The 27,545-nt window shown below is 37.0% G+C and overlaps 2 protein-coding genes across 2 annotated transcripts; one reads left to right on the top strand and one right to left on the bottom strand.

Annotated features, from left to right (window-relative positions):
• The first annotated feature begins 1,175 nt into the window (after nt 1-1,175).
• LOC121407262 (small nuclear ribonucleoprotein Sm D1-like) lies at nt 1,176-10,158 on the top strand. Its single transcript, XM_041598239.1, has 4 exons — nt 1,176-1,279; nt 6,008-6,084; nt 7,225-7,416; nt 8,383-10,158. The coding sequence occupies exons 1-4, from the start codon at nt 1,266-1,268 to the stop codon at nt 8,481-8,483; spliced, it is 384 nt and encodes a 127-aa protein (XP_041454173.1). The 5' UTR covers nt 1,176-1,265; the 3' UTR covers nt 8,484-10,158.
• Nucleotides 10,159-16,030: 5,872 nt separating this feature from the next.
• LOC121409383 lies at nt 16,031-26,691 on the bottom strand. Its single transcript, XM_041601317.1, has 3 exons — nt 26,436-26,691; nt 19,499-19,684; nt 16,031-16,870 (listed from the first exon to the last, which is right to left on the bottom strand). Exons 1-3 carry the CDS (start codon nt 26,681-26,683, stop codon nt 16,552-16,554), a joined length of 753 nt encoding a protein of 250 aa, XP_041457251.1. The 5' UTR covers nt 26,684-26,691; the 3' UTR covers nt 16,031-16,551.
• Between the last annotated feature and the right edge of the window lie 854 nt (nt 26,692-27,545).

Here is a 27,545-nt window from a genome sequence, read left to right as displayed (position 1 = left end):
AAGGGAAGGGAGAGAGAGAGTTGGGGACAAAGAAAGATGGGGATGCATGGATACTCTCTTTTGCAGTGCCTTCTCACCCCCCCCCCATACCCTTTTTCTTTCAGTCTCTGTCTCTTTCTTGATTCCATGTCCCTTCTTAATTTCTTTAATTCAGATAATTATATACAAAATATTTTTCTGAAATTTTCTTTTTTTTTCCATTTTGTTTATTTTGCCTTGTTCCTGGCGACACTGTCCCATCAAATGCAATCCTCTCCCTATCAAGTGGGGGGATTTTGTCAATTATCTTCCTTTTTTTCTTTAGATCAAACGGGGCATAGACGATACCTGGATCAGGTAAAACAAATTATATTCTGATTCTTCGAGATAAAAATCCGTTCGAAGAATGAATATAAGTAAAACCTTAAGCCAGTATCCACCCTTGTACCCATCCCCCCTCTCGCCAAATATATTTACAAACACTATACTATACATCAAATCAATAAAAAACATAACACAAAGGTTTCAATCTTATCCCATTTTCAAAGCCGGCGGTCAAGTAATCCCTCCCCTGATCAAGTGTTACCTCCTAGCTCCTATTGACTGGATATTATAATTGCACATGGAAACAAACACTCTTTATTATCAATTTCTTTGTTTTAATAAGTAGGCCCTAATGCATCTAAACATATATTGCCATTATATACCGAATTTAATTTAGTATATTTGTAAACCCCCACTTGTGAGGAGAGCTTCATAACAGAAACTAGTTTTTCTTTTAGTAATCCTCAGGCACTAGTCGGTGGTAATTTATTCCTCTTGTACATATTTTTGTTGTCTTTTGCCTGGAAATAAAATAAATGAATAAAAATTACTTTACTGAAGGAAATGGGAAAAAATACACTTTTTTAATGCAATAAAGACAGCGATCATTAGATTCTAATTAGCTAAATCTATCAACATTTAGATTTTTAGTTTCCGTCCCTGTTTCAGAACAAGAGTTTTAAATCGTGATTAGGCTGTCGGTGGTAATCCACTTCCAAGTAAATGCTAGTGAAATAATTTTTCTTGGGGCAATTTTAACTTGGCTAATTCGGCGCTGGCCGGCTAGCTCAGCTCGGCGGGCGCGACATCAAGGCCCTATATAAACAATAGGGCCGTAGCTCGGCGGGCGCGACATGGTTTGCTGCCATCTGCGTTAGACACAGTCCATTGTTTTGGTACACGCGCGTCGATTGAACGTCCAATTTTTTATCGTCGGATGCTGATCGCAATCCGACATCATCATGAAGCTAGTCAGGTAATTATCAATTTTTATTCAATAATAATTAATTGGTGGGTATATCCGACCTGCAATATGAAAGTCTTAATCTTACTTGTATGGGTTATGTTTTATTTTCACATTACATGTCGGTTTGTATCACACCCATGAAAATGAACGAGTGGGACTGAAGATGGAAGCCGTACCAAGCTAATGTCTGTTAATGCTAGTAATACTAATAATACCGGGGCTCGGCCTTGTCAGTATCGTTAGTGGTGATGGATGAATATTTTACAATATTGGTATAATTTAGGAATAATTGTAAATCTAACGATAAATACAAGATGTTTCATTGTTAACGAACATAAATTATAATTATGATGGTGGGCCCCGGCCAAGTCTGCGCACCTAACACTTTGAGTTAAGATTTAACATGAATTTCTTCTTATTTCACAAAATCTTTCAGTTGATAATGTTCTCTACATCATATCATGAGTTAGTGTGCCAAATATCTCATAAAAATGTGAAAGAAATATATGATTTTCTTGGAAAAAACCTCGGGCAGTCATTTTCAAATTGAAAAAAAATGGTACCCCATGTCTGCGCACTCATTCACTTTGCACAAGATTCAGGGATTTTGATGAGAAAGGCTGCATTTTGAGGCTGTCACATGAAATGCACTGAATTCATTATTTTTCCACCATTTTGAGTCGGATTTTTTAATGAATACCTGTCTATGTATTGCATGTGTAAAGTTCGTGTTCGTTGCGTATCTTTTACTAGAATCGCGCAGATACGCGGGTGCGCAGACTTGGGAGACCGCGCAGACATGGGGGAACTGACCATATAATCGACTTCAATTTGGTGCAGTCTTAAAGTCATGTCATGTCAAGACAAAATTAATCATAGACCAAAAGCTTCGGTCTCTGTAGTCTGTTACACTGGTTGTTCCGCTTAACTCCATTGACTCTACTCACCAATTACACTAGTTACAGACATGACAGAGCCCGAAGTTCTAACTCGATCTGTACTGGGACTTGGTCTTGGTCAATGGCCATCATGGCCATATACCGTAGGCATAGGCCTAGTGGAAGTTCTAACTCGATCTGTACTGGGACTTGGTCAATGGCCATAGTTTGGTTAAAATTAGCCAGGCGGCTTTTTGTTGAGTAAAAATCATTAAGACTTCTACTGACTTAATGGTGCTTACTCTCAACACTCATTCAATGAACAAAGTTATGATATTATAACCATGATAACCTTGTTCTCAGTTACATCTCCATGTGTGGCAAAATAAGGTTGACAATCATGACAATGTTTGGCTTATTTTCTCTTTTTCTATGGGACAAATGCTTGATTTTCTTCTTACACTGTCAGTTTCCAATACAGTTTTACAGCTATTCATCATATACAGTATAGGTGCTGGTCAGAAAATTGGGATCGTCCCAGTTTACAGGGACTGTCTCAGTTTATAAGGATTTCTTCACACAAGAAATCTAGGGAAGTTCATTCACCTGTTGAGTGCCGACACCAATCAAGAGTGCTAGTCAATGTAAACATATCGGGTTTCATAAGATTATTGGAAGACGACAAATCATAATAAATAAATGGTGAACTGGGGGGAATTGAGGTCACTGAATCTATTTTTAGCACTCTCAATTCCCCTAATTGCTGTCTTTGTCCCGTAGGGAGAAGTGAAGAAAAAACGTCCCCATAAACAAGGACAGTCTCAATTTATCAAGACATAATTTGTCTTGGTTTATAAGGATATCCTCGTTTTCTGGGACAATCCCAATTTTTGGACCAGCGCCTCTACTGATATAACTTGGCTCTTTAAATTTGATTCTTTAAATTATTTTTTTCTTAATTAAAATTAGAAATTGAGATTGAAAAATGAAAATTTTCTTGCCATTTTTCTTTCCACCAATAGAGGGCGTACACAAAAATATACCCGAAATTCAAGGTTTAGAGCTCTCTGGTGAATACAAAAATTATTCCCAACTTAAGTTACTAATGAAAAATGAATTGCCACTGTATGGGAATTAGAAATTTTGGTCACAAAAGTGATATTTTAATTATTTTTTAAACTTAAGAGTGTGTGCTATGTACAGCATTGGCATGTACCATAGTCCTACCTGTAGATTCCCGGCAGGCAGGATGGTTGCAGTGAACAAGTGACTCTCAATGAAACCAGGTATTCCTATCCATTCATGTGCATGTAGGCCGCCAAAACCTGAAACTTTCTCCCCCTGAGATTTCTACTTTCCTTTCCTTCTAAAAGATCTAGCCCTAAATCATGTACACGCGTCTGTAACGTTGGCGAAGAACAATGTCAATATGAAACAAGATGGCAGCGTAAACATCGGGCAAGTCTCTTCCATCTTATGATATTTTTCTCATTTTTTTTTTTTATGAATTCATGTTTAAAAATAAAATCAATGGCGCAGAAATGTCAGAAATGAAGTTGCATCCCATGTACATGATTTAGGGCTAGATCTGTTAGAAGGAAAGTAGAAATCTCGGGGGCGAAAGTTTCAGGTTTTGGCGGCCTACACGCACATGAATGGATAGGAATACCTGGCTTTATTGAGAGTAAGCATATGTCAGTAAATGATTTTTACTCTCAAGAAGCCGCCTGGCTAGATAAAACAGGGAAGTGAAGTTGTGCGACAGCCGAAGTAAATCACTGTTTTTTCCCCCTTTTCAATTTTAGTTTATTGCTCTCCGTTTTGGTGCGTATTGGGCCAAACAGGAATAGTACTCTTTATGTGGGTCCACTTATTTTTATATATTTTTATGAAATACAAAAATCGATGAGCCCATTTGGGGGGGATTTTGCATTGTTTATCCTTCTAATGGTGGCTGCACGATAGCAAGCCGTCTGTGTATGAGGAGACATCAAACAAACAAAAACTCCTTGAAACAGAATGCCCAATGCGCCATGTCAAATTGCGGCTGCAAAACATAGTGATACATTTCAAGATTTGATGAAATATTCAGATAGAAAGTAAAAATAAACATTGCAATTAAAGAGAGGAAAAATTATTTCACAAACATTGAAGAAAATTTCATTTTAGAGAAAAAGATGTTTTAGAGAAAAAAATATTGCAGTAAAGCATGTAAAATTGTGGGCATGTCACTCTAATTCACCATTGCCACATCTGCAGTAATCGGCGATTATTTTAATTTTGCACACTAGCAAATTTCAGAATCTTACCCAAATGTTTGAGTACAGGCCTTGATTCTTTTCTCCTAAAATTGCATCCATTGCTCCATTTTACTAAAAATGTCATAAATTCTGGAATGAAGAAGTAATGATGCAGAGGTCTAAAATGTATGTACGTGTAAGTCTCTGATTTGAAACATCCAATACATTTAGTAGATCTACACAGCCATGTCATGCATAACAATTATCATCCCCATTTTCAAAATGGAATGATTACAATCAACTTATAAGCTTCAATTAATTTACGGTAGTTAAGGCATCTCAAAATGTTGCCTTAGAAAAACGGCGATTAAAATTTGGACCATACGGACCTCATATATTATTGTGCAAGTGAAATTTTGACTGGGCTCATCTCCTTTTTCTTTTGCTTTAAATCTATCATAGTTGCAAAATTTCAGGGAATTGCTAGAGATATACCAGATGCGACAAGACACCCTTCGACTTTGCAAATGATCTCTAGAACCATTTTTATCGGGTATTGGCAGATAAGTGGAGCAACAGCAAAAATAACCAATGACAAAGTAGTAGGCCCGTTTCGGGTACACGTGTACACGCACGGTCAAGTCAGTGCACGTGTACTAAATTCCATCACCGTGTACACGGTAGCATCTGCATAAAGCTTGCGTGGGACTGTAAAGTCAGTGAACAAGCTCACAGCCTCACATTAATTTTTAGTTCTAAGACACTGCACATGTTTTAATCACTAATATGTCAATATATTTCAATTAATCTAGAGTGAGTTTACTTCCAAAATCGCCGATTTAATCCACATTTATTCTGGAGACTCAAGTTTTTGTACCACACGAAATGGGTATGCTCCGGTCAGTGCAGGGCCCTAGTTAGTGCCGACGTTTGTTGGATGTGCAATTTGCATACTGTACCGTACATAATTGCACAGATCGCTGCAGAATTGAGTGTAACTGAAGTTATCGATTGATTTTCATTATTTTATTGCCAATTTGAGGAGCGTGTGTTTGTAGGCTTGTAGCACATGTGTATGAGCGTGTAACACGTAAGGAGACTCTCAAAAGCGTTCTTCAATCACTTTTAGAGCCAATTTGAGAATCACCAATTGCGACAGCGATCATTGCTCCAGTTACGTGTTATAGGCTCATAAACATATGGTACAAGCAAATGGCAATCCAATAACTAAAGTAACACGCTAGTTTGTCGGCCTGGTTTGAAAGTCCATTTTTGATGCACGTGTACACGGCGTGTTTTTCGGTCGTGTTACATTTGGACCCTATCGACTGAGTATGCTTGAATCAAAATGATAATTTCTCATTTGCAATTAATCTCTGGAGTTATGAACAACCAAATGAATGAAAATAATTTCTCTTACAATTCTCCTTTAATGTAACAATACAGTAATTCTTTTTGTGAAATCACCAGGTCTTGCGATTTTTTAGACGTTCTAACTCACAACTTTGCTAATGGCATGTTTTGTTTTCCATGAAGTACACATTTTCTTTTCCTTGCAGGAAATTTTTATGTAAGGCTTATTTTCAAATGTTTCTCTTTTTCTTTTGTTTTCTCCTCAGATTTCTTATGAAGCTCAGTCACGAGACTGTCACCATCGAACTCAAGAATGGAACCCAAGTACATGGGACAATCACAGGTATGTACAGCATCAAACCACTGTCACCTAATAAGCCAGTTCGTAGTTCCTCTCTGCGCATGATCAAAAGATTCTGCGCATGATCAGAGGAAGGTCATTTGTACTCAAGTGACATGATGGTTTAAAATTCAATGAGATAAGCACCAACTTTGATGTCTTGATTATTCATATATTCTTTTGAATAGTGGTATTCATTTACATCCACAAAAAACAACATTGCGTCCACGAAGGACTGGTAATTCACAGTTTGCCAAGTACATTGTGCAATCTGCTATGATATGCATTCAAATATGCATTCAAAGTAGGAATGCAACAAATACCTTCATAAAGTGTTCATTGGTGTGCTATTCTAGTCACCTGTTCTATTCAATTTCTTCATCCTGCTATGTAAGGCAAGCTTATGTAATATCTTGCTTTGAAATCTGCCTATCATAATGAAAGAAATGTAAGGTCATTTGACCAAAATTGTCGATGAAGTAACTATGAACTGGTCTATTATTCATGTTTGACAGTGTCACCATGAGTGATATGCGCTTGTTATCAGGAGTGAGGATGACAGCGAGTGCATTCATGTTGAAAAACCTAGGGACCCACAAAGAAAGTTATTTTCTGAATTACAAAGTCCATGAAAGAGACGATTGTCATTTAGTTGTCAGAAAAATAAAACTAATATAGATATTTTCTTTTCAACATAGAATAAAGAACAATTGTCCAAGGATTATTTTTCGGACATGGTGACACTATCTATCTAGCATGGAAACATTTAAAGAATATTGTGAGCTTGTCAGCATATAGGAATTTTTTCTGGTAGGAATTTGAATGGGTCCTTTACAATATCTTGAAGTAGATACTAGAGGCTTTATCTTTTAAGAAAGTTATAAAAATTGTAAATCTTGCATATTATTATATTAACAAGAAAGATATGAAATGCCAAACTCTTTAAAAGGGTATCCTGGAAGCAATTATTGCTTCTTCTTTGGTACATTGAGAATTTGAAAAAATCAAGTTGCCGGTCGTGGAGTTCTTTGATATGTTCATACTTGAACATTTACAAACAAAAGATCAAGTAGAATAAAACTTTTCTATGCATTGATATTATTTGATCTCATATATTTGCCCGTCTTGACTTTTTTATTTTAGGTGTTGATGTCAGCATGAACACTCACTTAAAGTCAGTCAAACTCACACCAAAGAACAGAGAAACACAGCAGCTGGAATCTCTCAGTATCCGTGGCAACAACATTCGGTATTACATCCTCCCTGACAGCCTCCCCCTGGATCAACTGCTTGTAGATGATTCTCCCAGAGAGAAGATGAGGAAAAAGCAGCAATGTAAGTCACTGCGATTTTGTCTTCTCAAAAGGGTTGTCCACTTTAGAGCCCACTTAGTTTTAATAAAAGCAGAAAACAAGTGGGAAACCTTCAATTCAAGCATGGTTTGAATGGATCTAAGGCCATAGCCTTGGATGCCCTATTGACTGGCCTGCATGCCCCTCTCATTGGTGTTGTCATTTGGCAAGTAAAAGGACAACATGGCCAATATCATCAAGAAATTGTTTTTGTTTGCTTGTTTTTTTTTGTGACACAGTGATAAGATATTGAGGGGTTTTTTTTCTTGCAGTCGATAGTGTCATATATTGCCCTTTTACTTGTCAAACAATTTTTTTTCCCTTCTCAATTTTATCCATTTGTGCTGTAACATAGAAATATGTCACATAGAAAGTGACCTTGCCCTTAAAATATCAAATACAAGGCCTGATTGAGGTTTAGTGCAAACATCAAAAGAACAACATAGTTACAAATTTGTGAAGATTTGATTTTGTGATCTCTTTTGCCAACAGAATTCACATCATAAATTTGAATTCCGTAATTGCCAATTTCTATCATTTGTCCACTTTTGTCAAAACAAATTTGTGAACTTCCCCTTTTACCCGATTCGGCAAAATTTGAATTTATGATAAAAAGCATCTGAATGGAGCTTGTTGAAATTAGATAATTTCTCAAGGATGGAATGGGCTCGAAATTTAAGTAGACTTTCTTTGTTCATAGTTCCTGATTTAGTGATGCAATCAAAGAACTTGTAATGAAGTATAAATAAAAACCAGTTTTGAATTTCACATACAGTCAATGCATAATAAAAATGAAATTCAACAACACCTACACTTAATGTAAGATAAGAGTGTTTGTTATATTCATGATTGCTCAATAATATCCACATTCTTGAACCTTTACCAGTCTCTAGATGCATTTATATTCCAACTGAATGTGTATGTATGTCATATACTTTGTCTTTTTCAGTTGGATCAATGGGAGGAAGAGGACGTGGACGAGGAGGAAGAGGTAGAGGGCGTGGTGGTCGTGGTAGGGGCCGTGGTGGAGGAGGAGGTGGAAGGAGATAAACATAGTACTTCACATCACATATGTACCTTTTGTCCTGAATTGTTGTATAAATCATGGTTTGTAGCCTTCTATTCCCGTATTGTTCCCAGCCATAAAACTCTTCATGAATACTTTTTGCCGAAATGTTAGAATAAGATTCCTTGATCTGTTTCCATGATGGTAGATAGAGATCATATAATCACTGTTTTTTGGGGGGAGGTTTATTCTGTAAAGCAAACCAGGCTTCCCGAATAGGGATTGCAAAGTATGGAGAGTGTTAATGGGTGCAAAGCAGCTGCTCTGGTGCTTTTTAATTCATTCACCAGAAATCAAACACATATATTAATAATAAGTCAGAGAACCTTTGCAGGAAAGAAACATTTTCAGGATGATGTAAAGATGGAAGAGTTTCATGAAGCAGAGTTGTCAGTGAGGTTTCCTCTCGGCCAATCAAATGCTGGGATTCCAGTCACTCATAAAAGTTGTGAGTGAATATCACCGCCAATGCTTCATGAAATGGCCCCTTTGGCTCTCATTTCTTATAAACTGTTACTGTTAATATTGAAATGCTTTCTTTAAAATAGCACTTATTCTTGTATACCGAGGCATGTTTTAGGTATGAAACCCTTAGCATGTAGTGTAAAAGTGATTCAATATTGCAGTTTTCAGACATCTACAAGCAATGTTTCATAAATCTGAAAAGTTAAGAGGGATGATATTTGGAAACAGAATTGTTTGTGATGATGAATGTCATTTGGTATTGTTCAGTCAGAAGGAAAATGTAGCCCTGATCAGTTTAATTGAGGATTACCTGCCTCGGTTAGGCGGAATGAATGACAATTTCTTTTGATAAATGAAATACATACAATGTTGCTATCACAGCATTGTGTTAGCAACTATTCTGTGACAAACCAAAGAAATCACATGTGATACAAGTGGTATAAACGCTTTCTTAATATTGATTAAGAAAGCGATTATATGGCATTTAAGATGCCCAGTGGTGGAATGTCTTGGGAAGTGGACGTCTGTTTGTGTCATTACACTGTGCAGACGAGAAACTGAGATAAGCTAGGTAAATCAAACCCTCTTATTCCCATTATTACGACATTGGTGGTATATTTCAAATCCTTCTCGACTTGCATATTTATTCTGTCATGAAAATATGTGGAAGATATTTTTTAGATAGTGAATAGGGGAAAGGGTGAACATTCCATTGTAAATAGGTAACCTGAGTGTTCATAAACCTTCATCAAATAGGGTGTACCCGTTTTCAATATCTGTCTGATACCTGCCTAGTACATGTATGCTACAGTTGCACCGATGAATCAACTCTAGACCGGTCAAAGCCATTACGTTTGTTTGAATTGCATATGATTGGTCAGTTTGGTGTTGCTTTCATTTGTTACTAGCATCGTCCTGGTTCATACCTTTATTTGATTTTACTATCAATGACAAGGTACATGCTACTGAAGTCCTGCAATTTGATTGGCTGAGAGCAAAGTTGTGATGGATGTCCAGCATTTGTTATTGATAAAGTGATATGTGAAACAGGGCCTCTGGTCCTTGGGGGTTGGGATGAATCAGAGGGTATTTTTGTACATTTGTTTTCTGCTGGTTAATCATGGCATTCTTTTGTACCGTTTTCATAGTAATTGTGTTGTATTGCTCCTTGATTAAAACTGTTGTTAATACATATTTTGATGAAATTATATATCTGTGGGTGTGTTTCTTTCAGAACGTTACTGTGATTCAGGTAGCTTTTTTTTTATTAGACACATTGGTCATGCTAAATGATTGGTGATTTACAATGACAATAGTGAATACAATCATGAAGGAAGTTATGATGTGACGGTGGTGGCAATGACTTTGATAATGAGGATGGTATTGTTGAAATAATGAAAATAATAATAGACTGTGGGTGATGACGGAAATCATGGGGGGGGGCTTGAATTATGAATTAGTACAGTAGCCTATCAGAGAGGGATGACTTGCTCCCCCCCCCTAAAGTGACAAGAAATCACTGTGATAATGCAGGTTATGATGCTGGTGATAGTACTTGCAGTGATCATAAAGATGGTGATGGTGGTGTTTGAGCTGCTGCTAATAATGTGATATGGTGATGATGTGGAAGAGATATGGTAGTGGTGATGGTGGTTGTGATGATGGCGATGAAGATGGTGAATATATTATGATACTAGTGTTAATTCTAACCCTAGGGCTGCCAAATCCAAACTATTCCATACTGACATGAAATTAAAAAAAATGTAAACTTCCTTCATGTGCAAGTGTTATTGTAAGCCCTATTGAATTCAGATCCTTTTCCAAAGGGCTGCAGGTGATTTCTTGATTATTTATACATGAATTAACATGATTGATTTATCTCAATTCAATTAGGGTAATGAGGAAAATATATTGAGTGGGCCAGAGATGGCGTAGTGGACAGAATTTCTAAAAAGCTGCAAGTGAGTGAAGCGAGAAAGCAAAGATGAAATGACCTTATACAAAATGTATTTCAAAAAATGAATTTTTACATAATGATCAGAAAATTATATTGTACCCCTTTTTCTCCTTTTTTGGGGGTCGTGAAAAAATTGGGGGGGGGGGGATCCATAGCCCCTAACCCATCCCCTCTCACATCTATACGCAAGTGATGAGTACATATCTTCATTGGGTGCACCAATCACATCACAATCATGATTTCCAAACAAATCATTTTGATCGTTTCATTGAACACCTAACTTTTGATCTGGAAACATGAAGCTTCAAACATGGCAATATAATTACATCCATAAAACATCGATGCTTTTTATTTGAACAGATGTTTTTAATCACCAGAAAATATTATTTCCCTCGCTATTTGAATATCTTTGTTCTGTTTTGTCGGGAATTTTATTTACGAAAATATTGATCAAACCAATTAATTTTTATCCCCACTGGATGTTTACAGACATGATTAAGGCGGGGAATTAATTGAAATTTATTCATCTGTGTAGAGTCATGTAAACTAATATTTGTTCATTTCCTAATGATTTTTTTTTTTTAGATTTCAAGGGTTCTGGCAGTTCCAATCCATCTATGTTATCGATTTGACCAATAAAAGTTGTATATGGCCTTGAAGACTTGCATTTAATATCATTTTCAATACTTGTCAGAATTTTAATTACTCCTTTCCCCTAGAATGACCTATTATAGTTGTCAGAAAATCGGGTCCTTCCTACAAAATTTTCAGGTACCCTACACTTTCAAATGAAAGGGTGGAAAGATGTATTAATCATGTTTTAAAAGGGTGGAGGAGTGGCCCTTTTATTGCTATTCATGTACACAGTTATGGGCATTTCCATGCTATTTTTTTGCTTTCATATGTTTCTATTTTCCAGCGCTGATACGCCTATACAGTGCGTATCAAAAAGTTTACACTTTGAAAAAATCCTGTAAAATTATACATTTGTAATATCCTGAAGATTTTTCCACATTTTAACATTGGTACAGATCCAAGCAAATGACGATATAACTGTCGAAAAATATTTCCGCTTGAGTGAGCACCACTTACTTTTGAAAAGTTAGTGAAAAATGATTTGCGAAGAACTTTGAAATAGTTATGCAAATAAAAGTAGACCTTAATCATGAAGAAAACATGGAATTCAGCTAGTAAAATTGATTTGAAGATATCTTTTACCTTTTTAAACTTGTTTCCTTGCCCAGAACACTTCGAAGAGTGCATTGCGCCCCACCCAACTCCCCCACACACCGAGGCCATCAAGACGATATTTGCTTTAAAATGAGCTGTAATGGCTTAGGCTTGATTTTAATTTGGTAATCATTGTCAAGCTTGGGAAAAGTGTGGAGAAACAAGTATTAAATGAAAAATAAAATGTAAACACACTTTAAATGATAAAAACTCTGGAGATAAAAAAATGCTGGAGATGTCTGATATAAACTTTTGTTCAGATTCAGTTATGTCCTCAGATCCAGCTGGCACAAAAAGGGTAAAGGTTGTGCTTACTAAATGTTGAAATTTCAATTCGGGTGGCAAAATTGTTACAAAATGCTTAAATGTATCCGTTTTATTTCAGTTGACTAAAAGTGCAAGGGAAATGTATGAGAAATGTTTCGCAGGGTAAGTTTGATTTCGCCCTTTCCCGTTGGCACAGCGTGAAAACAAGCATTTTTGCGCAAACAAATTTCTGCGAGCTTTACAAAAATGGACAGTGCTCACTCAAATGTAACATTCTGTCAGAACTTTTTCTTTCATTGGATAGATGAGACCCAAACCCAAGATTATATGTGAAAAAATTACCCACATGTATATTTTTGAATTCCCAAGGCTTTTTCAAAGTGTAAACTTTTTTTTGATACGCACTGTATAGACAAAACCTACTTCACACCGGCGTCAAATCAAATCCCGAGAACCATTTCATGAAATTCAAATAATTGCCCATAACTGATAAAGTTTTGTAAATCTTGGTCACTGCATGTGCTTGCTTGCTTGAAATCGATGTCATGTTACTGTCAACACTGTATAGGTTATTAATAAATGCAATTCATGCAGACGAGCAGTCATTGCAGTGTTCTTTTTATCTCGATTCTTTTAAAATAATAATTTGTACAAACATTCATATTTTCAGAAAATGGGCTTCATAGCATGCATTATGTATTTATGAGATTATTGCAATACTCATATTCATGACTCAACCCCATCCAGTTTCACTAGTGTCCTATTTTGCTTCAACGTTGTATTTGTCAATACCCTCCACCATCTTTTATTCCAAATCTAGATATTCATAAACACCCCAAAAAACAAAGTCAAAACAAAAATACTTTTAAAGATATTTGAATTCAGAATGATGGCGGTGACAGTTGGCAAACTAATTAGCAGGCCAGACAACATGTATAATCAGAGACGATGTCAGGATATTTTGATGGGAAAGGGGGGGAGGGGGGCTTAAATGTGCCATTATTTTCTCCATGGAATTGAAGTGGTATTTAGAGTTTCACGGCCAATACTTTTCCTTGTTACACTGTTTCTTTCTTCTCTATTCTTCTCTAACCATCTTTTCTCAATATCACCCATGTTTTTGTCTTACCTGCGAAGAAAATAGAGACTATAGGCGCCGCTTTTCCGACGGCGACGGCGGCGGCGGCGGCGTCAACATCAAATCTTAACCTGAGGTTAAGTTTTTGAAATGACATCATAACTTAGAAAGTATATGGACCTAGTTAATAAAACTTGGCCATAAGGTTAATCAAGTATTACTGAACATCCTATTAGAGTTTCATGTCACTTGACCAAGGTCAAAGGTCATTTAGGGTCAATGAACTTAGACCATGTTGGAGGAATCAACATCGAAATCTTAACCTGAGGTTAAGTTTTTGAAATGTCATCATAACTTAGAAAATATATGGACCTAGTTCATGAAACTTGGACATAAGGTTAATCAAGTATCACTGAACATCCTGCATGAGTTTCACGTCACATGACCAAGGTCAAAGGTCATTTAGGGTCAATGAACTTTGGCCGAATCGTGGGTATCTGTTGAATTACCATCATAACTTTGAAAGTTTATTGGTCTAGTTCATTAAACCTGGACATTAGAGTAATCAAGTATCACTGAACATCCTGTGCGCGTTTCAGGTCACATGACCAAGGTCAAAGGTCAATGAACTTTGGCCGAATTGGGTGTATCTGTTGATTTACCATCATAACTTTGAAAGTTTATGGATCCGATTCATGAAACTTGTACATAAGAGTAATCAAGTATCACTGAACATCCTGTTCGAGTTTCAGGTCACATGATCAAGGTCAAAGGTCATGTAAGGTCAATGAACTTTGGCCATGTTGGGTTTTTTGTTAAATAACCATCATATCTCTGTAAGTTTATTGGTCTAGTTCATAAAAAGTGGACATAAGAGTAACCATGTATCACTGAACATCTTGTGCGAGTTAGAGTAGTATTCAAAGTCAGCACTGCTGCTATATTGAACCGCGTGATGCAGGTGAGACGGCCAGAGGCATTCCACTTGTTATCCTATTTTTCCACTTAATTCTTGAAAATCTTAGCGTCGCTTACCTCCGGCGCTCACCCCTGTGTACAATGTATGTAGCCAGTTACAGCTTTAATTTCCTTAGTTCAGACTGGGATTCTTACAATGTTTATTGATAAAACAACAGTAGATGTGTTTAAACGGTAAACGAAGGAAATTAATTGATATTGATTTATCAATGAGTAATCTTTTGATCATTTCATAATGAAAATTTCAATTAGATTTAATAGGGTTATGGCACTAGCCTCGTTATCGATCCAATGTTAATTTACGAATAACATTTTTTTTTAAAGACAGGTAGCGCCTCAGACATTAGTGGCGATTTCGTGAGAATTTTGGTCCATCGGGGTTTTACAAATTTATGAAAGAAGTCACGGGTGGGACAACTCGGCCGGGGTCCTGAGGCCCGAGTTGTCCCGACCCCGAAGAGAGGGAGAGAGAGAGGGGGGGGGGTGAGAAAGAAAAACAGAATATAAGACGTATACATACATGTATATTTATATACAGGAAATGACGTCCAAATGCAGTTGATGTTACACTTCATTGATCATATATTATATCGTCTTTATTGAAATAAATGTCATAGGAAGAGAAACGTAAGTAACAATAATTCAAGAATTAGGTCAAATATAGCTATATTTGCCTTGACCGAACAAGAAATACCACATGCGCATGGCACAAAACAGTAAACAAAGAGTTCAAATGGGTCTTTTTAGGGCTGATATAAATAATCTAATGTCCGGATCGTGTCGATTACTACAGAGAATCTTGAAGGTTATTTGATAAAACATTTAAACGCTTTAACGCATATACACTGTTAAAAAACCCTGATTTTACAGAAAAATAAAAGAAGATTTTGCAGAAAGCAATACTAGAATCATTCTCTAAATTCATGAAACAGGAATTTTTCTGCATTTTAACAGAACAGGTCTGTTAGAAAAAGGGGAAAAGAGTGTTTTATTTAAGGAAATTTGTAAGATTACACACACCAAATACCAATTTCCTGTAAGATTCCGCAATCTGGTAAGATTACAGGTGTTCTCGAGACTCTGCTGCAGGAACTTCTTTTAGTTTAAGGATAAATTTTCTAACAGTGTATATAATTGTGTAGAGATTAGAGGAATAAGCATATTCTTATCATTAAAATCAACGTATTTGTTAGTTGTCACTACCAAAATCTATGAAGAAAAAAAATCGAACCCACTTCAGATAGTAACAAATTATGGAAGAGACACAAGTGATTTCAGGTAATAAAGACTATAATCATGATAATAAACACAGTAAAGAAGTAATTATATACCTACTCCTAAATCTACCTTCAGCCCAAATAAAGTGAAATGAAAGTCTACAGAAAGTTACTTTAGGGGAGAAAAAAAAAGAAAAATCAGACAAGTAAATGGGACAAAGTTTGAACATCGGAATTAAGAAAGTTATGAATTTTAATGGTTGTGATCATACTGCAGCCTGACCAATGAAGACTTCAAATTGGCCATGTTGGTGATGTCATAATGATTCCATTTGAACACTGTCTCGGTGTTTACCCACACAATTCATGCCCAATTGCCCAAACACCCCCACATGAAATCTCACTTGACTATACTTCCAATTTTTTGCCCAATATTATATCATCTTCTGGAGGTATATTCAAAGGATATTAATTATGTCATAGAAAAATTCATTCCCATGATGGTGAAATTAACACTCGTTTTGAGTTATATAGGAAGCAAATTTATTAGAGTTACATAAGGGAAAATGGAAATAATAGAAGTTGAAGACTGCATGATTATATTCTTTTTTTGCTCATTAATTGTTTACCCAGCTAATTCCCCTCCCGAACAACCTGAGATTTTTGCCATCGAAGTTGTCGACATCTGCAGGAGATTCTTTCATGAAACAACAGTCAGCGATTTTGACTGATTATTGTTATAAGCTACTGAAATCATATTATCCCATTGGATCTAAACTAATCAATCGGTTAAAATTTATCTGACAATTTGATTGTTTACATGAACCACTCCCCTGTGCTTTGTCGAAAGCAGACATTGCTTAGACCGGGTTAAGGACGTTGCCTTCCGCATCAGCATCAGACGCCTTGCGGCAATTGCTCCTGTTCGTGCCGATCGTAGGTGTGCCACGATAGCAACCGAGGATGTAAGGGAAGTCGGCAGTCGTGTGGTACTGGTAGTCACCGCTTATGCTGTTCTTGCGACCGTGACATTCGTCGAGGTCGTCCGATGTCAGAAGCCGACCGTTCTCATCCACAGGTCCATAGATGGCAAAGCCGTCGAAAGCGACGCCGACAAGCGGAGAGGGATCTTCGGTGATGGTGAAAAGGCAGCTTGACGGTTGTCTGTGATAGTGGTACCTGGCGTATGATATTAAGATGAAATATACAAGTTAAGTATATAACAATCCCCTCCCCGAAAATGAAAGAGACAAACAAATCACAAAAGAACAGAATAACAACTTCATTTTTTTTGGAGATGGTAACAATATTTTTAAAGCAAGTTTCCTCGAACAGCTAGCGGATTTTTTTTTACGTTTTGCCTGCAAAATTGTCTCTTTATTGCATGCTTATCAAATATGTCTGGCTCTCTCGCAATTATATTACGCTGTTTTTGTAATTTGCAGCCCCCAAATATACCTAAATCTGTTTTGGAGGGGAGAGGCGTGCGGCGCCCAATGTTTTGCTCCAGTGGCGTACCGTGGGTCACGGCATTGGGGGGCACCAGCAAAAATTTTGAGTCACTTAGGGAGCGCACTCAGTTGTCAGGTATACTGACCTAATAGAGATATTTTATGGACATGCAGTGCCATTAAACGGATATGTATCTCACTGATTGAATAATGCGAGCGCGAAGCGCGAGCTGAAAATTTTTGATATTCAGAGCTAAAAAGGGACATTATAAGCAATTTTGTTTTAATCATGATACGTAACTGTCTCGCTAAACAAACAATGCGAGCGCGAAGCGCGAGCTAAAAATTTTGTATATATTGACCCTAAACATGGAAATTTTAAGGACTATATTTCAGAATCCATTAGGAGTATAAATATCTCACCATAGTCATCTAATGCTAGTGCCATCCTTTGCTGATTTTGTCAGAATTACATCTAAACACAGTCATGAAGCACCTTTGGTAGTCATTGTAATCATGATTATCAAACGCATCTTACTAATCAAATACTGCAAGCGCGAAGCGCTAGCTGAAAATTTAGGAAATTCAGACATGAAGAGAGGTATTCTAAGGCGTGTTTGTAGGAATTCCCTAAGACCGTGCATATTTCACTAACCAAATGATGCGAGCGCGAAGCGCGACCTAAATTTTTTGTATATATTGACCCCAAACATGGATATTTTAAGGACTATGTTTTTTAGGAATTCATTAAGGGTATACATAATTATCTCACCATAGTCATTTAATGCAAGTGCCAAGCGCTTGCTGATTTTGTTAGAATTACATCTAAAGACATGAAGTACTTTTTGAAGTAATTGTAATCATGATTATCATATGCATCTCACTAATCAAATACTGCGAGCGCGAAGCGCAAGCTGAAAATTATGTAGGAAATTCAGACCTGAAGAGGGGCATTCTAAGGCTTGTTTGTAGAAATTCACTAAGACCCTACGTATTTCACTAACCAAGTGATGCGAGCGCGAAGCGCGAGCTGAACATTTTTGATATTCAGATCCGAAAAATTGACGTTTTAAGGACTGATTTAAGTTAATGAAGAGCAGAAATCTCACCAATCTACTTATGCGAACGTTAGCACGGACAGGAAATGTTTTATATCAAGACCTTAAAATAGGGCAATCACTTTAAGTAGTCATGAAAACGAAGAATATGTCACTACATAAAACAATAATAACTCGAATTGCGAGGAAATATATTTGTTGTATATTGATTTGAAAACGGAGGTTTTAGTACAACGGGATTATATATATAGTTAAACAGTCTATGCGAACACCAGGAACAACATGAACAATGAAGACACAATGAAGCAAATAATGTTTTATAAAGCTATGAAAATATGCTTCTTATTTAACATAATATATAACATAACATAATATAAACATTATAATAAACAATAATTTCTTCTTTCCCCACTACGTTTCTCTTCCCTTTTCCCCGTTTTTTTTTTTTTTTTTTGGCCAGCCGATTGGGGGGGGGGCACGTGCCCCCCCCCCATGCCCCCCCCCGTAGTTACGCCACTGTTTTGCTCAATGGCGTAATGAGCCAAAAAACTTTAGGGGCTCGACATGGCGTATTGCGTAAAATTGATAAAAGTTGCGAGCAAAAATTTTGACAATATTATTATAAAAATCCAAGTTTGTGAAATATTTTTGGCATAATAATCAGATAATGATATCATATTTCACCCTTATCACTTTCCCTTTCTTTTTTGTTTTCTTAGTCGTTGAAAATTTGGCCGGAGAGGTGCAAGATCGAGCCCCCCCCCATCTGTATGCCAGTGTTTTGCTTATTGGCGGCGCCTTTGAAAAGTCGTAAAAACATAATTATTTATCACGCCGGCATGTGTCGTTTAATTAAACATTTCTTAAATCCTTATTATTTCTCCTCTATACTTTTCTGTTAACGATTGATGGCAATTTGTTCTCTTTTAAACAATAACAGCGGGGAAAATGATGTTTTATGCCATGGTCACATTTGTTCTACGGCGGCCGTACGGCGAGTCGAAAACAGCCGTTTTAACATTTTTTTGTCCAACTACATATAGGTGGTTTGAATCAAAATTGATAAAACGGCTGTTTTCGACTAGCCGTACGGCCGCCGTAGAACAAATGTGACCATGGCATTAGTGCGCATTAAGCTCAACTCGGTAATAACAAAACTGGGGTTCCGCTAAAAATATTTTTATTAAAAAGTAGTTTATTCATTCAGTCATTTGTTTAATTTGTTCATCCACTCGTTCATTACTCTATTTATTTCAATTTTTAATTATTATCATTTATCACCCTTTTTTATTTCTCACCTTCCTTTGATATCTGGATGGCCGTCGCATAGGTCGAATACCTCTGCGCCTTCGCCCTCCACCGCGTTCTCGCCGTCGGCGTCCCAGGGATTGTACATGACTATGCCGTTAGTAGCGATCGCGATGGGGCCCATCGGAAGACAAGTTGAGACATCATTGACCTCGGGATTCTTCGGTACTTCAAATCTGCACGAAGTGGAGAAATAGTGAGTGCAGTTTAGCTTACACTCTTAAATTAATATATTGAAAATCAATCCAAGCTAATAAGATAAAGATTTTGAATGAAATTGATTTCCCATTTTATAATTTAATCTAATTTTGGTTTGGACGCTAATTACATTCAAATGAACTTCATGTTAGACTCGGAGAATAAGTTAATTTTTCGTAGTATTGTAGTTTAGTGTATATTTTGAATCCAGTTTCTTTATCCGCGTTTCATTGTTTTTTGTATATAATTATGTTTCTTTGGTTAATCATTGTTAGTTGGTGTGGGAGATGAATGTATCGATACTTTATTTTCTAATTTATGTAATAATATCCCAGATAGCAAAGTATCTGGGGCCCATATGGGAATCATGTGGGCCTTCTGGGGCCCATATGTACCATGTAAAACCCATATGTGGCCCATATGGTTTGTCCCACCTAGAACCCAGATAATAAAAACCATATGGGCCCCATGTGGTATCTATATGGGCGATGTGGTCTTATTTCAGGGTCGACCGAGCCCAGATAGAAACATATAAAACCCATATGAGGCCCATATGGGTTTTCCCACCTAGAACCCACATAATAAAACCATATGGGCCCCATGTGGTATCTATATGGGCGAAGTGGCATAATTATGGATCGACTGAGCCCAGATAGAAACATATAAAACCCATATGTGGCCCATATGGTTTGTCCCACCTAGAACCCAGATAATAAAACCATATGGGCCCCATGTGGTATCTATATGGGCGAAGTGGCATAATTACCCAGATAGCAAAATATCTGGACCCATATGGCCCATATAGAAACCATATGGGCTAGAAGTGGGTAGGTCCACATGGGGCCCATATATATATGGGGCCCATCTGGGTTATATCTGGGCCCTACCAGATGAATATCATCTGGGCTGGAGATGGGCATTTCCAAGTGGGACCCAGATGGGCTAAAATATGTGGGACCCATCTGGGTTAATTCGGGCCAATATGTACTAGATGAATATCATCTGGGCTGGAGATGGGCATTTTCAAGTGGGACCCAGATGGGCTAAAATATGTGGGGCCCATCTGGGTTATATCTGGGTCCATATGTACCAGATGAATATCATCTGGGCTGGAGATGGGCATTTCCAAGTGGGACCCAGATGGGCTAAAATATGTGGGACCCATCTGGGTTAATTCTGGGCCAATATGTACTAGATGAATATCATCTGGGCTGGAGATGGGCATTTTCAAGTGGGACCCAGATGGGCTAAAATATGTGGGGCCCATCTGGGTTATATCTGGGTCCATATGTACCAGATGAATATCATCTGGGCTGGAGATGGGCATTTTCAAGTGGGACCCAGATGGGCTAAAATATGTGGGGCCCATCTGGGTTATATCTGGGTCCATATGTACCAGATGAATATCATCTGGGCTGGAGATGGGCATTTCCAAGTGGGACCCAGATGGGCTAAATTATGTGGGACCCATCTGGGATATATCTGGGCCCATATGTACCAGATGAATATCAGCTGGGCTGGAGATGGGCATATCACTGGATCGATCGATCTAGACTGCAGTCATGAATATTCATTACAACAGTAAATGACCAAAATTTTAGCTAAAACAGCTACAACAATTGAAATGTTTATGCAAGGATTCCACCGTAAAAAGTTTCAGAAAAGTATGTAATTTATTACTATAAAATTAAAAATCGAAACATTTAATTTCAGGACAAAATTTTCAAGGTTGAATATTGAAAATAGTTATTAACCATTGCCTGTCAAGTATAGCAAACTCGCTGTATATATAGAAGTCAATAACAAGATTCAGTGGTTAGGTGTAGGATAGGATAGGATTAGGATTTAGGGTTAGAATGTAGGATTATAGGATATGATAAGGATTAGAGTATTGGGTTGTAAAGTCACCTTAATGACACAAATTAATGTAATTTTTTAATTGATTAAAACATCGTGAACCTACATGGGGCCCACATGGGACCCATATAAAAACACAGTATTGTTTTCATATGGGGCCATGTGGGGTTTACATGGGTTTTATGTGGGCTTGCCCAGATTTTTCCCATATGCCCACATGGTCCACATGGGACCCATACAAAAACACAGTATTGTTTTCATATGGGCCCAAGACGGGGTATATACGGTGCAAAAAACACAAGGGGCCCAGATGGGCTCATATGGGCCCATACATAGCCCACATGGGCAACCCATATGGGGCCCACATTTTAGCCCAGATAAGCCCACAATTAACCCATATGGGCCCCATATATTTTGCTCACTGGGTATGTTCTCACAATGTCAACACAAGTTCTCATTATGTTAGTCTTCCAGCGATAAAGCGTTAAAAATATTTCCGTTCACCTGTAATCATAACTCGATCTGTAGCAACCTTTCAAGCCAAATTATGTCAACCAATAGTATAACCACTTTTGTTATTATCAGGAGATGTGGAAACAAATTCTGGTCCAAATGATAATTTTTCCACGTAGAAAATGTCAAAAGCTTGTGAGGAAAAAAAAACAAAGTGGCCTCCTGTGTTCTACTTGTAATAAGTGGCACCATTACAAATGTGAAGGCATAAGTAAACAGGAGTACACAAAATTATAACCCTAATGAATCTTACCCTCTTTTGTGATTCACTATTCTTGCACACCATTCAAACAAAATTAATGTTGGTCATAGCGAACCACTGACTCCCCCTGGACATGTAAATAATACCCCATCTTTCGATAAAACAACAGTGTATAAGGCCTTTGAAGAAACGTTTGAGACAAAAAGAGTTGTATTTCATTCATTTAAACGTGAGATCAATCTTGAACAAATATTAGAACTTCGGTTTTTTTTTCTAAACATAAAATAGCTATTATTGCCATCAATGGTTAAACTCATCTAAATGTAATGATGGATAATTGTATAGTACGTCGAGATTGTAAATATGGGAAGGGGGTGTTACAACCGACATAGCATTTAATATAAGAGACGATTTGACTTCAAGAAAATTTTGAATCATCGACATTCTATTACCTCGGACAAAGCCTGTTACCATGATTACACTAGGTGCTCTTTTATACAGACCCCCTAAATATAATATTATTAAATCACTCTGACACTTAAAAAAAGAAAAAATTAACAAAAGATGATATAGTCTTAGGGGACATAAATATAAAGTCTCCTTTACCCCCAACATAATGAGAATATACTGAATCTAAATGGCTTAAGCCAACTTGTAAAGCTGCCCACACGTACAACTCAGAATTCGTCCCTGATATATCACAAAGTAGTAAAGTAGAGCATGTTATTCAAATTTGTATTACTAGTATTGACCTATTATGGGTGATCATTCATTGATTTATTGTTCAAGAAAGATTGTTTGGCCCGTGTTTGGGCACCACATGCAGAGCTGTATCCATCAGGATATTAAAATGTTATAATGTAAATAATTTCGAATTTCATTTATCCCGATCAGACTGGTCCAAAGCAACTGAATATAACGATGTAAATATGGCTTGGGCAAATTTTAGATCTATATTCTTATCAATAGATTGTAAGGGCACTTCTGAAAGAGGTAAGAATTAAGCAATGAACCACTGGCGTAAATCCCGGGGGGATGGGGGGATATACCCCCCCCCCCACTTTTCGAGGAGGGGGGATGGCCTGTACAAACATCCCCCCACTTTTTACGGAAGAAATGAAAAAAAAAATCACAAGAGATAATTGTTTTGTTGGTGAAAATTCTTCCTAAAATATCGCTTAACAAATAAAACAATATCATTGGATCATAAAATGCAAATAAAGAGCCAGTTCACCATTTGCAAACGAAATACTTATGTCCTTATTATAACATTGAAGAGAAACCCCCGTTTCTTCCAATTCATCAATGTTGGGGTTTTGGGGGGAGGGATTAAGATGGAATGTCAAAACATTTTGAATGTAATCTCTAATAAAATCATTAAACCATCATGTGGTAAAAAAGATAATTATATCGGAGGGGTATTTGCCATATGGACATACAGTGGGGTAACTACCCCCATCGGCTGACCACCCCCCCCCAAAAAAAAAAGGGGGAAAGGAGAAATGAGGGAGAAAGAAAGAGAAACGTAGTGGGAAAGAAGAAAATATAATACATTATAATGTTATATTATAATTATTTATGTTACATTACATAAGAAACATTTTTATCATAACTTTATGAAACATAATTTGCCCAGGGCCTACGTCTTCATTGTTCCTGGTGCCCGCAATGTCTGTTTAACAAGATATACAATCCTGTTGTACTAAAACATCACGTTTTCAAGTCAATATAAACCAAATGTATTTCCTAGCACTTGAGTTATCATTGTTTTATGTAGTGACATATGCTTCTTTTTTATGACTCAAACAATGATTGCCCCCATATTAAGGTCTCCGTATACATGAAATATTTCCTTTTGTGATTACGTTCGCATTAGTGGATTGGTGAGATAGGTCTGCTCTTCATGAATTCCTAAAATCAGTCCTTAAAATGTCCCTTCTTCTGATCTGAATATCAAAAATTTTCAGCTTGCGCTTCGCGCTCGCATCATTTGACTAATGAAATACGTATGGTCCCAGTTAATTCCTACAAAGAAACCTTAGAATGCCCCACTTCAAGTCTAAATTGTCTAAATTTTCAGCTCGCGCTTCGCGCTCGCAATATTTGATTAGTGAGATGCGTATGATAATCATGATTGCAATGACTACAAAAGTGTTTCATGTGTTCAGATGTAATTCTAATAAAATCAGCAAGCGCTTGGCACTCGCATTAGATGACTATGGTGAGATATGCATACTCTTAATGGATTCCTAAAATATATTCCTTAAAATCTCGCTGTTTGGGGTCGAAATATGCGAAAATTTCAGCTCGCGCTTCGCGCTCGCTTTATTTAGCAAGACAGGTACCTATCGTGATTACACAAATTTGATTATAATGTCCCTTTTTAGGTGTGAATATAAAAAAAATCAGCTCGCGCTTCGCACTCGCATTATTTGATCAGTGAGATACATATCCGTTCAATGAAATTGTCCTTAAAATTTCTAAATTATCTCAGTATAACTGTCAAATGAGCGCCCTTCGCGCGCTCACTCAGTGATTCAAAAATTTTGCTGGTGCCCCCATAATGCCGTGACCCACGGTACACCACTGTGGACATATCAATGACAATTCCTTGCATATCTAAATACATGATTGCAAAAAATGCCAAAATATTTCAGTCATCCCCCCACCCATCAACACGGATTTACGCCAGTGCAATGAACTGAAAACTTGATGGAAAATGAAATGTAGCTTACAAAAGTATGAAATGGAATATTGGAAATTTAGACCTTGAAAGAAAATATAAAGTTTTAAGAATTTCAGTTTACAAGAAGTGCCAAAAAACGCCGAATATTTTCATGAAGAAATCAAAGAAAACAAACATGACTCAGGAATATTGTGGAAGAATTGGGTCTTAAAAGTAAAGGGAAATCTGATCCAAAAACAGTTATTAATGGTCAAGGACGGTGAATTAAGTCACGACAAGACTAATATTGCAAATAATCATTATGTAATTTATGTTACAACTTTGGCCGACAAGTTAGTCTGTAAATAACCAATAAATCGCAATAAATACAAATAAATTTTATGCAGAAAGTGACCAATTTCAAAAAGTAATTTTCATTTTCTCTGTTTTAAATGAACTGAATAAGTTGAAAATATAAAAATAAGTATAAGGGGGCAAACAAGTTTTGTATAGGTAAAATTTTACACCCACAACAAGGGATGTTTAGTTTAAATATTTCTTTGCTTTGGAGTTTGAAAACAAAACATGTAGTTTTATGTCAATTTGGTTAGTGAAATACGTGGGGTCTTAGTGAATTCTTACAAACAAGCCTTGGAATGCCCCTCTTCATGTCCGAATTTCCAAGATTTCAATGTCAATTTTTAGCCCTCAATATCAAAAATTTTCAGCTCGCGCTTCGCGCTCGCATTATTTAATCAGTGAGATACACATCCGTTTGATGGCACTGCATGTCCTTAAAATATCTCTATTAGGTCAGTATACCTGACAACTGAGCGCGCTTCGCGCGCTCCCTAAGTGACCCGAAATTTTTGCTGGTGCCCCCCCCCATGCCGTGATACACGGTACGCCACTGGCCCTGATGAACACGTAAAATAATCCGGGGGGCACTTACATTGACGAGTGGATACCATGCGCGACCAAAAAACATGTAAAAGGGATGGCTTTTTCACGATAGGGCACGTTACGTACGTAACGTGATAAGGGTGTCAAAAACACAAAAATAATGAAAAAAGGGTATCTATTTCGCTAGGAAAATTACGTATTTAGGGTCGAATTTGCGGGGATGATAAAACAAAATCAAAATGTTTTATAAAGGATGTCCTTTTTGCCCCAACACTTCGTGTTTAGAGTCCGATTTGCGCGAGGTGTAGAAGGTGGGGTCGTACTAAACCAAATAAGGTAAAGCCGACGACTGAAGGACCCGGAAAACATTCCTGTACTTGTTTAGGGGTTCATTTCAGGGAATATTTGCCAAGAGTATCGTTTTGTTTCCAATACTTGATAAGGGTAGGGTTTCACACTTGTTAAGGGATGCATTTTCAGAATATTGAAATTACGTATTTAGTGTGCTTTTCGAGACCCCATGGTCGCGCATGGTATCCACTCGTGAATGGAAGTGCCCCCCCGGGAAAATAATAAATGTTGTATTGACCTGTAACTCTGCACTTGAATTTCATTTGGGTTGCTCTTTGTTGGAAAGTCCCCGGTGTCGTGGTCTGGTATGTTATTTGATGTTATGATCCAATACCGTCCCCGTTCGCTGACGTTCACCCTTCCGATTCGATTGGTGTTATGCTCCCGTATTCCCGTAGTCTTAAATAGCAGGGTCTGCTCCTCAGATAGACCGTGAGTCAAAGCGATACCGCTGACCAGGACGACACCGACGACGATATGGAACATCGTGATATATATACCTTGATGCGCAAAGAATATAAGATTCTTATTACGTACATTAGCTCCCTTGAGATCCGAGTGTTCTATGATACCTTTTTTCCGAGAGCAAACAAAGGTAATTTTGAAGATGGCAAACTTAAAATGCAAAACATGATGATGATCTACAATATTGGAATTGCATAAGGAAATGCTTTTGGTCCTCTTTTTTAAAATTACATTTATGGTACAGGGCATATACTTATAGCCCCAAAAGCGGTGGTTATGTGACTCGCGCACTGCACGAAAAAAAAAACGGGGGCTTAATTTTGAAACGAGATAGTCGTAAACTATACTAACAAATTTCCACTAAGTGAAATATAGTTATACAAATAACTGAATAAAACAAAACTTAACGGCTCACAACATGAGTGTGATAAAGTGAAAGGAAAAAGTATAGTTAATTAAACTAAGGAAAAACGAAAAAACAAAGTGATAAAAAAATCCAAGAAGAGTCATGACTGAGTTTCAAATTAATGTTCAATGTTTTGATTTAGATGATCTTTAGAAACCGTACTGAATAAGGAATTATAAGAGACATTGAATCAATAGGTTAAAATGTAGAACTCCAAGCTAAGAGATATGGGTGATTAGAGAAGAAGATGATAAGTAGGAAGAATAAATAAATAAATAATGATAAAAATAAAAGTAATACTGGTAGTAATTATTATAATAATATAAAGAAACAAGGAAAAGGAGAAAAGGTAGTAGTAGTAGTAGTAGTAGTAGCAGCAGCAGCAGCAGTAGTAGCAGCAGCAGCAGTAGTAGTAGCAGTAGTAGTAGTAGTAGTAGTAGTAGTAGTAGTAGTAGTAGAAGTAGTAGTAGTAGTATA

This window comes from Lytechinus variegatus, chromosome 2 (genome assembly GCF_018143015.1).
Source record: "Lytechinus variegatus isolate NC3 chromosome 2, Lvar_3.0, whole genome shotgun sequence".
Lineage (NCBI taxonomy): Eukaryota > Metazoa > Echinodermata > Echinoidea > Temnopleuroida > Toxopneustidae > Lytechinus > Lytechinus variegatus.
The sequence above is the reverse complement of the archived record's forward strand: the minus strand, read 5'-3'. Positions and strand labels throughout refer to the sequence as shown.